Source organism: Rattus norvegicus, chromosome 4, assembly GCF_021556685.1.
Source record: "Rattus norvegicus strain SHRSP/BbbUtx chromosome 4, alternate assembly SHRSP_T2T, whole genome shotgun sequence".
Lineage (NCBI taxonomy): Eukaryota > Metazoa > Chordata > Mammalia > Rodentia > Muridae > Rattus > Rattus norvegicus.
The window spans coordinates 181,454,199-181,468,912 of NC_141537.1; the positions used below are offsets into that span (position 1 = coordinate 181,454,199).

Genomic DNA, 14,714 nt, shown 5'->3' on the forward strand with positions numbered 1-14,714 from the left:
AAAACAAATAAAAATAAAAAAATCAAGCAAGTAGAATAAATAAAAAGAAGAACCTGACTGTAAAGAACCTTAAACTCCCTCAGGACAGAGCTAGTCTGCTTCCCTTCTCAGTGTGTGGTTTCTACGGAGATAACCATATGCTAGGCTTTGGGGAACTCTGGAAGCTCATTTAGTTACAGCTTGGTTTTCTCTGCCGATAAGACAGCAGAGATGACTTTGTCCTCCTGGCCAGGCTGTTACCTTCCTCTTCAGATCAGCTCTCACTGTTTATAAGAGACCGTCACAGCAGGGCTGACGGACTACCCACACTCCCTGAGAGAAAGAGCGGGTGTGAGGGCCACCGAACCCTTGCCTGAGCAGCCAGCCAATAACATCCATTTCATAATTGCACGTGGCCTTGGGGACTCAAGGAAGGGACTGAGTGTACAAGCTGGAGAAGTCTAAAAGCAGGGAACCCCATCTACCAAACCCCCATCTACCAGACAGAGGAGACATCATGCAGACCTCCTAAGGTAGTTGCTTCAAGGTCACCCATGCTCTGTGCTTAAGTCCAATAAATCCATTGGTTCCCCAGGGAGAGCTCTGGTTTGTCCTTGGAACTTTAGAAGGAAGGGGATGACATTACCTAGACACACATGTTAGCATTCTGTCTAAGCTCCACCCCCACAGTTACCTGGTGTGCCTGACACTATAAAAGGGGCCATTTGCCCCCTCCTCACTCTCTAGCCCTTGCTCTCTTGCACCTTTGTCCCTTCTCTCCCCGTGCCCCTCCCCTGATTCTCTTCACATGCTTATGACCAGCCCCCCCCATCCTACTACCCTCTGAACTCCCCTCCCCATGTTTCGAATAAACTCTATTCTATACTATACCATCATCATGTGGCTGGTCCCTCGGGGGAAGGGATGCCTCAGAATGGGCCCACTGAGGTACCCCTTTCCCAGACCCCCATAAAACATAATTCCCCCTCTTCTTTATCCTTTTATTAACAACAACACCACGAAAGGAAAAATTTCTCATGACACATTCATGGGAAACTTCGAGATTGTGCATGGTTGGGGAAATCACCACTATAACCAACCTAGAACTTTGGTTCCAAAAACACCAAATTGCTCAAGAAATTGGAAGACCTGAGCTACAGCCACATTTCATTGCTGGGCAAAGGAAAACCGCTCAAATTAACTTGAGAAAAGCGTGTGCCGAGCTCAAGGAACTACGATGATGGCCTATTGTTCCCTTCACAAGGTCTAAGGAAGAAGCAATCAGGTTATGGAAACTTGGCAGAGGAGTCTGGACATGCTGGGCCCGTGATTCCCACAGTCAGCTCTGCGGTGGTGTGCAATGGTTTTTGCAGCTGCAGAGGAGGGCAGGAGAAACAGACACAGGCAGAAAGAACAGAAGTGCCAACAGAGCTCCAACAATAAGCTGCCCATGGCTGAAGCTTTTGGGAGAGTTTGCTCCTGGCTGTTGGGAAAACCAGGACAGAAGCCAGTGAGTCTCAGAGACTTCTGTGCTGGACTCTTCCAGAGAAGAGTTGGGCTTTCAGACAAGGGATGTTTGGGTCTGCAACTGGAAAAGACACACTTCTCAGTGAGAGTGGAGGGACAGAGGCTTAGTTTTTAAGTGGAAATAGGAACTGAGAGCCAGCTAGAGGGGAGGTGAGCTAAGAGTCAGATTACAGCAAAGCCAGGCTCCTGCTGGGACAGTGATTCACACCTTGAACCCCTGCCCACTGGATAACAAGGAAGCCTACATCTGGGTCCATCTGCCTCTGGGCACAGGGCTGTTAGTTCCAGCACAGATCTGTTACCTTCCAGAGCCTTCCTGTTCACCTGCCCTTTCACACAATCTGCTTTTGGAAAGGGCAAATCCCACTGAGAACCAAGGAAGCAGGAGGCTGCTGAAACTCACAGCACAGACCTGAGATGCCCTTTTAATCGAGTTTGATCCCATGATCCCAGAGAGAACTTGGACATCTCAACCCACAGTGTCCGATGGCTGTTCGGGGAAAGAAAATGAGTCTTCTATGGGTAAAATTCAATGACTGAGAAACAGAAAGAAAAGAAAAGAGAGAGGTTTCTGCTCCAGAAGAGGGTGGAGTAAGGTCAGAGCCAAACAGGCTTAACAGAGACTCGCTATGCCCTTTCATTATAACGTAACTACATTTGTATAAAGTCGCCAAATGTGTCTGCAATGCTTCCCCTGGAGACACCGCAAGGCTTACAAATGCTCATCAGTGGGCACTGTTCTTGCTATCCAGCTCAAGTCTCAAGGGACAGTGATAAATGCCCTCGGAGGCTCCTGACAGGTGACCCACTTTAGATGACAGAGCCCCAAGACAATACACTCAGGTCCTGAAATTCATGCTCCCCCCACCCCTGCTCCCCGTCACTAACACTGTGCTGTCCCCATTGGTTTTGAGACTATTCTCTTTTGAACTTTCTAAACCGGACTCCAGCAGCACAGGAGATCATGTAAGAATGAAGAGCTGGGACGACAAAAAGTTAAAAAGTTTTCACACAGTGAAGAAAACCATCAGCAGAATGAACAGAGTGGAGGAGAACCTTTGCAAGACAGACTTTACACAAGGAAGTTAAAACTTAGACTATATGCCAGGCTGTGGTGGCACACGCGTTTAACCCCAGCAGAAACAATGGCAGGTGAATTTTTGTGTGTTCAAGGCTAGCCTGGTCAACAGAACAAGTTCCAGAACAGCCAGGACTGCACAGAGAAACTCTAACTTGAAAAAAAACATTTTTTAAAAGAATATATATAAAACCTGTGTACTGGCTAGTTTCATGTAAACCTGACACAAGACAGGGTCATTGGAGAAGAGAGGAACCTCCAGTGAGAAAATGCCTCCGTAAGATCTCACTGTAGACAAACCTGTAGAGCATTATCTTAATTAGTGATTGATGGAGGAGGGCCCACCACATTGTGGGTGGGGCCAACCCTTGGCTGGTGGTCCTAGGTTCTATAAGAAAGCAGGCTGAATAAACCATGGGGAGCAAGCCAGTAAGCATCACCCCTCCGTGGCCTCTGCATCAGCCCCTATCTCCAGGTCCTGCCCTGGCTTCCGTCAGTGATGAACAGTGATGTGGAAGTGTAAGCTGGATAAGCTATTTCCCCCACCAAACTTGCTGTTGGTCACAGTGTTTCATCACAGCCACAGTAACCTTGACTAAGAAGCTGCAACAATCCATCAGTGAATGAAACAAAGCTGCCAATCAATAAATGATGAAATAAATAGTTCCCCCACAGAAAACACAAACCATCATTATACAAACAACATTTTTATGTTCCACATCCTTAGTCAGTCGGGACCATGCAGATTAAAACTACTTAAAGATTCTATCTCATCCGAGTCAGAATGGGTGTGATCAATCAAAGAACAAAAGTCAAATGACAAGCTAGAGAGAGAGAGATGTCTTCATGGCAAGAGCTTTTGCTGTTCTCGAAAAGGACACAGCCACTTGCCACTTCTGGTCTCTGTGGGCACGGCACACATGTAGCACATATTCACACACTAAGGAGCACACATGTACGCACATATACACAATAAAATAAGTTTTATGAAAGAGAAGATGTAGAGAACGAGGAGTCCTCAACCAGCTCAGGTATCCATCAATGGATAAATGGATAACGAGATGTGGTATATACAAACACGACGGAATCTTACTCTGTTACAAACATGATGAAAGTGTAAAACTTGCAGGGAAAAGGATGGATCTAGATATTATTATATGGTCCTGGTTAGTTTTTTGTTATTGTTTGCTCTTTCCTTGTGGTTTTGGTTTGGCTTTCAGTTTTTTTGTTTTGTTTTTTTTGGGGGGAGAGCAGGGGTTGGTTTGGTTTTTGCCAACTTGACATCTGGGAAGAGAGAACCACAATTGAGACAATGCCCCTGTTTTCTCATTTCACCTTCAAGCTCGTCTCTGGAGCATTATCTTGATTAGTAGCTGGCGTTGGAGGGCCTGGCTCATTGTGGGCAAGTGGGCTTGTGTTGTATTAAAAAGCAAACGAGCCATGGGAGCAAGCCAATGTATCAGTTCCTGCCTCCAGGTTCCTGCCCTGACTTCCTTCTGTGATACATTGTAGCCTGAGAGCTGTAGGAGCCTGCAGATCCTAGCGCTCAACGTTTGTGGGATGCTGTAGTTACTTTTTGTTTGTTTTCTAGAATGCTTCCATTAATCCTTTTGCAGCAGCTGAATTATACTCAACCTGCTACTGCAACCGGTTTCTCAGTCAGGGAGACCACGAAGCTCTAAGACAACAGTTACCATCTATCATCTGGGTATGACTCTAAGCGCCACATTCACACAACATGGGACATTCATAAAGATAATTAGCAAGCTAACAGTAAAACACTATGACATTTAAAACATGACAGCCACAAAGTCTATAAATAAATAGTATTTAGTTATTATCTACTGGCTTGAAAAGTTCATCTTTCATAGGTAATTACCAGGGTTTCTTGGCAGCCTATAGATGCCGGACTACAAAACCAAAATCAGATAATTCATCATAGATCCCTCCAAATTTAACAACAACAAAACCAACGGAGAAATCGGAAATAATTTCCACTGAGTAAAATTTTAACATTATTTTTACCTTAAGGCACAGCATAGTCTGCCCCCTGAGGCCCCACACACAATCTTAGTTTTGTTTTGTTTTTTTCTTACCTCTGAACTTCTTGGGTGGGTTGGTAAGATCCCCCGCCTCCGGGTGCACCACACAACGGTCATCCACCAACCTGGGGGGAAAGAATGTTTATACTATTAACATCATCACACTCATAAACCACACACCGCACAAGGACGTCGGATAAATATTTACAGTTTGAATACTCAGAAACTTCTTGAGAGTCCGAGATTCATAAAAAGATTAGGTTCTTGGAAGAATAGGAAGCATTAAGTGGTAGGAAGCTCGTTTGGTTGGCTATGACCTTGACAATCACCAAGCGCAGCTAAGCTATCTGAAACCCTGTTGAAGGAGATGCCCTGACCTCTGGGATGTTGTGGGAATAAGTGCTGACCAAACGGCAAGTTGTAGATGCATATTTAAAACAACATGCATCGGATCTACCCAGCCAATAAGACTCCAAATATGAAGGCGGAGGCAGGGGGGGTCGGAGACTCACAAGGCCCCACTGTTAACTGAAGAGCATTTAGCAGGTGAAATGACGTCATTTTTCTTCAGAGGTACAGCCCCAGCATGTTGCCCATGCTGAAATAGATGGCCTTACACTCTTGCACAAGTAGTGGGCAACCCTAATTGACTCAGTGGGTAAGGGGAGGACAAGGAGGAGGAATGGCATTGGGTAGAGAAACAGAGACAGAATGGGGGGAGGGTAGGCTAAGGCTTGATACAATGTAAACACTTTGCATTCATATATAAAATCACCAAAGAACAAATAATTTAAAACAACCGTACATATACACATATGTCTACATATGTACATATGAAAACATAGAGGCTGGAGAGATACTGCTCTTGTAGAAGACCGGGTTTGATTACCAACACCCACATGGTAGCTCACAACCATTTGTGCATCCAGCTCTGGTTATGGGGTCCTCTTCCTGCATCCTCCGGCTCCTGCATACACACACTACACATACACTCTGCATACACACATATGCATAAAATGAACAATTTTTTTTTGGTTCTTTTTTTCGGAGCTGGGGACCGAACCCAGGGCCTTGCACTTCCTAGGCAAGCGCTCTACCACTGAGCTAAATCCCCAACCCCAAAATGAACAATTTTTAATAGAACATAGCAAAATATTAACAGTGGTCAGGGGCCTGGTATAGTAGTGCATGAACTTGAGAGGCAGAGGCAGGTGGATCTCTGAGTTTGAGAATGGCCTAGTCTACTTGGAGAGTTCCAGGACAGCCAGGGCCGAGTAGGCATTTTTTAAAGATTTTTGTCTCCCAAGAAGGAGGAGGAAGAGGAAGGGGAGGAGAGAAAGAAGGAAAGAAAGAAAGAAAGGAAGGAAGGAAGAAAGACAGACCCAGCTTTTACAATTTTCTCACTTCTGTTGTTAGGTGTTGATAGGTTATTTCTCCACTGGTGAAATGAGCCAATTCAAGCCAAATTAGATTATATTAAAGGCAGGTTTATTGGGAAGCTGCTTTTGGGTGGGTAAGTTCACTGACCCCAAGAAAGGAGACCAGGGAACTTGGCATGGGGTGTGGAGAGAGCACAAGAGAAGAAGAAAGGGGAGGAGAAGAGAAGAGAAGAGAAGAGAAGAGAAGAGAAGAGAAGAGAAGAGAAGAGACCAAAATGTCTGGATTATAAAGGGAAGAGCCTCTGGGGGGAAGGGCAGCCCAGCCCCTGAGCTGGAAAGTTCAAGGTTTGGAGCAAGGTATGTCAGGTAGGGACTGAAGGATGCTGGGAGACCAGGTCTGCTTTGATATGTAGAATATGCACCTTGGTCCCTTGTCCTAGGGTCTGAAACCAAATGCTCCAGCCTTTTGTTGATTATAAATGAATAAGGGACACAATAATCTTCAAGACAGCCCAGCTAGCCACATGAGAGGTCTGATGAGACTCAAGTTTGACCTCTCAGGGGCAGAGCAATGGGCCTGACTGGCAAGGCTAACCCAGTGCTTTGAGGATGTGTGAGCTATAAGAACATACAGTAATCCTCCCAGAGGGAGGTGTCCAGGTGACATCTGTCCTCTTCATCCTTTTCCAATATGGTATTAACTAGAATCTTCCAAATGTATCAATTCCATTCACTTTGAATAAAAACCCAACCAATATGAAATGTTGGTTCCTGGTTTATTTAGCTAATAAAGGGATCACTGTTTGTTTGCTTGTTTGTTCATTGTTTTTTTTGTTTGTTTGTTTGTTTTGAGACAGCGTTTCTTTGTGTGGCCCTGGCTGCCCTGGAATTTGTTCTGTAGACCAGTCTGGCCTTAAACTCCGAGATCCACCTGCTTCTGTCTCCCAAGTGCTGGGATTAAACCGTGCACCACCACTGCACAGTTAAGGATCCACTTCAGATTGTTTTTTTCCTATGAGAACAGATTTCCATGGGGGAGGGGTGGTCAAGCAGTATCACCCACATTTAGAGATGTAATCCTGTAATGTTGATTATATACGCATGTGTGTGCATGGTATTCATGCTAGTTACTAAGCATGGTTGACACAAACTTCCGGGCATGCAGAAATGGCTTTTACAGGTTTTCAGATGGTGTTTTCTTAGAAACAGGAAGCTGAATTGTATCCAGAGAGCAAAGCCTAATGCCACCACCCCCAGTTCAACTTGAGTTCCTGACACCGAGCTGGAAAGCAGCCCTGAGTGTATCACAATGTCAGACTTAGACAAAACGCTGTGGAAGAGAGGCCAGATCTTCTAAGGAACCACAACATAGTAAGAACTCAAAACAGAATGATTAAAAAAAAAACAACAACAAACAAGAAAACAAACAAAAAACCTCAGTCCTATTTAGGGTACATAAAAATTATAGAAGTGACACTTGGCCTATCTCTGTGAATCCCAATCTGAGCTCTGCCCTCTAGTCTCAGCGCTGAGCAGTCTTAGAGAAAGGGGAAGGAAGACAATTAATGAGATCATAGCAAGCTTCTGCAAGCACAGTCTAGTCTTCTCTACCCAGAGCTTAGAGAATGCCAGAGCTACCTAAGGAGCTGCCTGCTCCTTAAACAACGTCTCTGGAAACTAATTTCACCCAAAGACTTAAAGAAATGGAAATGAGTTTGAAAAGAAGGGAGAAGGAAGGAGGATGGAAGGAAACATAAGTATCAGTCTACGTGTTATGAGACATGTTACAGGACATTTAAGGCCCCTTATACTAAAAACCCAATAGGCTAGAGCTAGAAAGATGGTTCCATGATTAGTAGCACTGGCTCTTAACAGAGGACTAGGGTTTGACTCCTAGCACCCACCTGACAGCTCACAACCATCTGAAACTCCCATTCCAGGGGATCCAACACCCTTTTGGCCTCCAGGCACATAAATATATGGCACCCAGACATATATGCACACAAGTGCTCATACACATAAATAACTAAATAAAATTGTTTTAAAAATTAAAGTTGAGCATGTCTGTGCCCTGCTGTCCACACATCTATTCCCAAGTGTACATTCACCCTAGCAAGGTGAGGAATAGACAGGACTGTGGATTGAATGTAATAAGGTAGATGGAGAAGGAACTAGAGAAAGTGAGCTGGAGAGAGGAAGGCAGGAAAGGAGAGCAGTGGGGGAGAGAATGACAAACCGTGGAGATGCCTCGGATCTGATACTTTGTATCCTAGTCAGGGTTACTCTTGCTGTGATGAAACACTGTAACCAAAAGCAACTTGGGGAGCAAAGGATTTATTCGGCTTACACTTCCACATCTGGGTCCACCACTGAAGGAAGTCAGGACTGGAAATCAAAGAGGGCGGAAACCTAGAGGCCAACGCTGATGCAGAGGCCATGAATGGGTGCTGCTGCCTCTGCCTTGCTCAGCCTGTTTTCCAACAGAACCCAGGACCACCAGCCCAGGGATAGAACCGCCCACCATGGACTGTACCCTTTTACATCACTCACCAAATAACAAAATGCCCTACAGGCTTGTCTACAGCCCAATCTTATAGAGGCATTTTCTCATTGGAGGCTACCTCCTTTCCAATGACACTAGTTTGTGTCATTGGTGACATAAAGCTAGCCAGCACATATGGTAACCTGAAAACTTAACTTAAAAGAAATGTGTGGGTGCTGGAAACCTCACTGTTGTCAGACTAAGCATGCAATACTATTTAGGCATTTTATTAAGCAGGTGAACACCAATTCATATATATGTAACATAAATTTGAATCACTTAGCTTATAAAACATAGCATTTATGAGTCTTCATAAGTATATAAAGTGTATCAGCTTATAAAATATTTTCCTTTGGAACAAACTGAAAAACTCAATACAGCAGAGTACATGGTTTGCATGTCCTGACTCCATGGCTTAAGTGTCAATCTTCCCATGTTTAAGGTTTTTCTGTTTTGTTTTGTTTTCCTGTCTTTAATTCTCTTGGCTTCCATTGAACTTATGAACCTGACACAGCTGACACCCTGCTGTCCAGCTGCAGCAAACACTTCAAGCTGTTACTTTGTTGCACTGCTAGGGGCTTGCCTCCAGTCAACAGCGCCCTCAGGACTGGGAGTCGGAGGTTAGTAGATGATGTTTCAGTGGATCATAAAGGCAAAGAAAACAAGATCCGGAAGATAAAATGGGGCTTAATGGTGCCACAGACAAACATCACAGAAATAGAGGAAGAAACGAGGGGACAATGACACAGAAATTCACATGGACTTCCCCGAGAAAACTGTACATTTGATATTACATTCTAGACAGAGGTGACAAAAGAGCTCCCCAAAATCATCTAGCCAGCGACAGCACCAGGACAGAACAGGGCAGCGTGTTACATGCCCAGAAACTTTCCATCTTGTGAACTCCTCAGAGTAGTGTGGAGCTAAGCACCCACCCTTCCCGCTTCCTCAAGCATGCTGCCTTCTTCAAAGGAGCAAAGGACACGAGATGCAGCTCTCACTTCCTGGCTGAGCAGACATAAAAGGGAGATATTCTTAGAGGAAATAGTTGGCAAAAGAAGTTCCCTAGCCAGAAAAGCCTCTGGCAGCTGCGCAGCCATTCCCACAGTCATTGCAGCCCAAGAAGCTTTGTTTCCACACAGTTGGACAGGCTAGAAGGTGCCTCGTTAAAGCTAAGGCAGGTGACTCTGCTTCTGAGTCAACCCAAGCCTGGGTGCTTCTAAGAAAGGGATGTGCTGAGAAGCACACTTCCCATTCTGCAGACATGGGGCTTCCAGCATTTTCCAACAACTAAATGTAAACATGTATGACAGAAAAGGAAAAGCTGTCATTCCAAAGACACACCTCCGATCGACATGGCAGAAATCAGAAAACACTAAACCATTCCTAAGAACCAGGCTTGGTAGGTCGGACCTATAATCCCAGTGGGGGGTGGAGGCAGGAAGATCAGGAATCCAAGGATAACATAATAAGCCCCAAGCAATCTCAGCTTACATGCGTACATTAGACACTGTCTCCAAGACAAACAAACAAGAATCCCTAAAATTAAAAATTAGAAACTAAGCCACTTCTGTGCTAGCCCAGATTTATCTCAAGTGTTGCTTATGAGCCAAGTGCTGTCCCGGGCTCTGGGGCCACAGTTATGAGCAAAAGCATTCCTTGAGGTAAGAGGTCTTTAATTTTTTGGTCTTGAGGTCTTTCAATTCTTAACACAAATTTAATCTTTTTGATCTCAGTCAAGAGCAAAGAGAGGCCTCCTCTATTCGACAGGCGAGGCACAGAAACACCTCACAGTATGTTATGGAGCTGGCTGCTTTCCTTCAGTCTTCCTCTGAAAGTAAAACAGCTTGAAACAGGCTGCCTTAACCCTTTGTAAGAGGAAGGGGGCCTCAAATATAGTAAGGGGTACGGAGAAGATTAAAGCAGAAACTCTCATGGGTTTGTGTGTGTGTGTGTGTGTGTGTGTGTGTGTGAGAGAGAGAGAGAGAGAGAGAGAGCGCAACAGACAATCTCTAGAAAGTGAAGGAATAGAAGAGCTACGTCATTATCTTTCTAAAAGAAGACCATGTGGTCCTAAGGGTCATTGCTGCCATCTATATATAGGCTTATGTATCTTTTCTCTTAATTTGATGTCTCCATACCCTACACAATATATATGAACATATGTATTTCTTAATTTTTATTTATGCAGGGAAGGGAGTTGAGCCAGGTCTTATGTAGATCAGGCTAGGTTGGCATTGAACTTCTGATCTTCCTGCCTCTGCCTCCCAAGGACTGAGATTGCAGGCACGCAGCCCTGCTCCCTGTTACAATTTAATTCAACTAAAGAGCAACTGCCACAAGGAAACAGTTAACAACTCTGAGTGTCCCAGGGCACAGGACCATGGTAAGGGCTGCTTTGAAGTTGTATATCTCACGTTTTAGAACTTCATATCTGAGAAAGACAGCTTTAGGAAGACGAGGTGACCGGATATGCTGACATTCCTCTGGTCTGAACCACGGTGACGCTCTTATCCCCGTTTTTTACTCCTTCCTCCCAAGAGAGAGGCTGTCTCTGCTCCACACTTGTTCTTTATGTCTGTAAAGTGCTTTTCTTCTATGCTGATACCAAGCAGATTCCTCTGGCTAAGAATGAAAAAGAGAAAACGCCACTTTCCCTTCCTTTCAAAACAGCCTTGAAGGAGACTTGGAAACCGCTGCTATAGAGCCTCAGGGCAGCGTCTGAGGAACGCAGATCCCTGCCCTTTCCTGCTGTTCTTCCTGTTTCTAACCTGCAAAAGGCAAATTCACTTTCAGCGCCAACTAATACTATAACCAACCGACCGACTGCCTGAAACTGAAGATCCAGGAATCTAAGGTACATGTAACAATTTTCAGTCTTACCAGTTAATTCACAGATACATACGAGCACCAAGCCTTCACTCTTCTTTACAAGGAGTCTGAATTTGATTGGGGTTATTATGTCTTAGTCAGGGTTATTATTGTTGTGATGAAACACCATGACCAGAGCAACCTGGGGGGGGGGGGGGAAGGGGAGGGGTTGCCTACATTTTCATTTAATGAAGGATGTCAGGACAGGAACTCAAGCAGGGCAGGAGCCTGGAGGCAGGAGCTGATGCAGAGGCCATGGAGGGGTGCTGCTTACTGACTTGCTCCCCATGACTTGCTCAGCCTGCGTTCTTTATAGAACTCAGAATGACCAGCTCAGGGGTGACCCCACCCATGATGAGCTGGTCCCTCCCACATCAGTCACTAATTAAGAAAATGCCCTACAGGATCTCCTACACCCCAATCTCATCGAGGTTTACTCCGCCCAGGTGTCAAGTTGATACAAAACTAGCCAGGACAGTAGGATTTTCCTAATTCTCTTCAAGATAGCTAATCTTCTACCCTCTAGAGACACGAGCAGAAAAGCACCATCCTGGAGACCATCTGTGCCCTATAACTAAGTCCTGTAATATATGTGTGTGTCATTTTATTATGTGTGTATCATTTTATTGGTATATGGCTTTTGGGGGTGGGGGTGAGGGTTACACACACATGTGTTTCACTCTGGCCTGCACCTACAAATGTGCAAGCCAATCAAATATCTTCCTCCAATGCCTCTCCAGTATGTTTTTGAGACAAGGTCTCTCATTGAACCTGAAGTTCATTGATTAGCATCGATGAACTGGCCGTCAAGCACCAGGATCTTCCTGTCTCCATTGGACACACCCATTCAGACCAGTGCTGAATCTGCCCCATCCAGTGCTAACCCTGCCCGGTCTGACTTTCACGAGAGGCACTTTACCACAGAGCCACCTCCCCAACTCTCACACTTTCTGTGGATTTTTAAATTTTAATTTAAATACAATCACAGCTCTTTCTCTCTTCCCTTTCCTCCTCCCAGTCCCTCCCAAGTCCCTCCTTCCAACCCCTAGGACCCTCCCCACACTCTAAAATCGATAGCCTCCTCTTCTCCAATTATGACTATTACCTATATATGTATGTGTATCTATACACAGATATATAAACAGAACCAGCTGATACTGATTTTTCTTGTATGGTTTCTGGGCTGACCTTTCTGCATTGGACAACTGACTACGGAGCTCAGTGCTAGGGAAAGGCTGACTCTCTGTCTCCTTAGTCACTGTCTGCCTACAGTTCCGTCTATTTTGAACTAGATTACACAGTATCCTTTTTAAGCTAATTTATTTGATCAACTGTTTTTAAGGCTCATTGGCCTTAGCACTGTAAAGATTTCCCACCAAAATTCTAGTCATAAATGGGCCAGCCCTCTGCAGTCACCCCACCCTCAGAGTACTCATCGGGGACAATGTAGATTTCATAATACAGTCAACCTTTCTGCTGAACCAGTACAGACTCGCAGCCAGCCTCTTCCTCGTTTAAGTTGTTCTAGCTTTGAGCATTAAGTCCAAATTAAGTACAAATGTTAATGCCATCCATGACTATAAATTAGACGAGAAAACACACACAGTCGAAGACAGCCAGGCCTTTAACTGTGAGACTGTAACTTGCACACTGAAAGGCCACAACCATGGAAGCTGGTGTCATCTCCTGCAGGAGGTGCAGGGATTAGCAGGAAGAATAAGAAAGCTTCACTCTGCCCTTGTCTGAGGAAGGTCTATGAGAGGAGCATCACCCCAAAGCTCACTCCGGACTCAGACAGCGCCACCAACAGAAGTCTTTGTTCATTATCAGTTTCTGTCCAGATCAGTCAGACGTAGCAGTTGCGAGAGAGCCTGTCTTTTCTCCTAGTGTCTACCCTTCAGAGTAAGCCACTGACACAGTACAGTCTCGGTTTTCTGCTTTATTTCAAATATGAGCCAGTATTCCCAGCCACTCAGTGTTTTCTCTCTTTAAATTTTTTTTTTTTTGGTTCTTTTTTTTTTTTTTTTCCGGAGCTGGGGACTGAACCCAGGGCCTTGCGCTTCCTAGGTAAGCGCTCTATCACTGAGCTAAATCCCCAGCCCCCTCTTTAAATTTTAATAGGTTTTTATGCAGATGCCTGTGTCTCTTTGTATATGTACCATGAGCCTGCGGCTCTGTGGAGACCAGAGAGAGCATCAGATCCTCTAGAACTGAAGCTAAAAGCACTTGCGAGGTGACTGACTTGAGTAGGAACCAAACCCAGGTCCTCTACAAGAGCAGCAAACACTCTTAAGGGCCCTGCAGTCCTTAAGTCCTTGATTTGACGTTGTGTTTATTGATGCAGGAACACATTTAGAAAGCAGAAACAATTGGCTATCTACAAATTAAATTATTTTTATTTTAAGTGTATGAAGGCTTGCCTGCGTGCGCGGGCACACACGCGCGCACACACACGCACACACCCCACAGCATACATGTGTCAGGATGCCAGAGAAGGCATTGGATTCCTGGGACAGGAGTTGCAGGTGGTTACGAGCTGTCGTGTGGGTGCCTGGAACCCAGGTCCTCTGCAAGAGCAGCCTGAGCTCTTAGCCTCGACCTATCTCTTCAGCCTCTGGCAACGACATTAAAGCGCTTGGTTTAGGTAACTATTCTCAAACTACACTGCAGTCACGGCACCTGAGCATGTCTCCCTTATGTCCTCTTTGAAAGCAAGAAATAAAGAAAGGAAATGAAGTGCAGCCTCAAGCTTCACTGATTGTTAAAAATAAAATAAAACAAATAAATACTAAGCCAAAACAGAAACTAGCCCAGCTGTATCTTCATAGTCCAGGAGTCAGGGAAGACCAAAAAGAAAAATCACACTGTGGCTACGTGTCTAAATCTAGATAGCCAGAAACCCAGAGAACGCAACCCTGAGTACGGAGGCATGGAGCATTTCCTGTGGAAGCTTCCGGACACTGTCTCAAAGTTCCAAGACTAATTAAAAAAGAAGAGGTCATGAATTTGGGAGGGATGGGGTAGAAATTATGTAAATATAGCACTTGTGTATGAAATTCTCAAAAAAAAAAAAAAAAAAAAAAACAGGGGTTGGGGATTTGGCTCAGTGGCAGAGCGCTTGCCTAGGAAGCGCAAGGCCCTGGGTTCGGTCCTCAGCTCCGAAAAAAAGAACCAAAAAAAAAAAAAAAAAAAAACCCAGTGATAATTTAAATTTTTTAAAAAGTTCCAAGTCTGTTGGAGAAAACAAATGCTACTTAGCAAGCTCTCTGTCAGCACTTGGGCTTCTGCTGGGCGGC

The 14,714-nt window shown here is 44.8% G+C and overlaps 1 protein-coding gene across 2 annotated transcripts in view; it reads right to left on the reverse strand.

The window, feature by feature from the left end:
• The window catches only part of Itpr2 (inositol 1,4,5-trisphosphate receptor, type 2), a 377,779-nt gene that overhangs the window by 344,264 nt on the left and 18,801 nt on the right, over window positions 1–14,714 (reverse strand). For both annotated transcript variants that reach the window (NM_031046.4, XM_087659438.1), the window contains 1 exon segment: window positions 4,681–4,751. In NM_031046.4, coding sequence (NP_112308.2) covers window positions 4,681–4,751 — 71 coding nt within the window.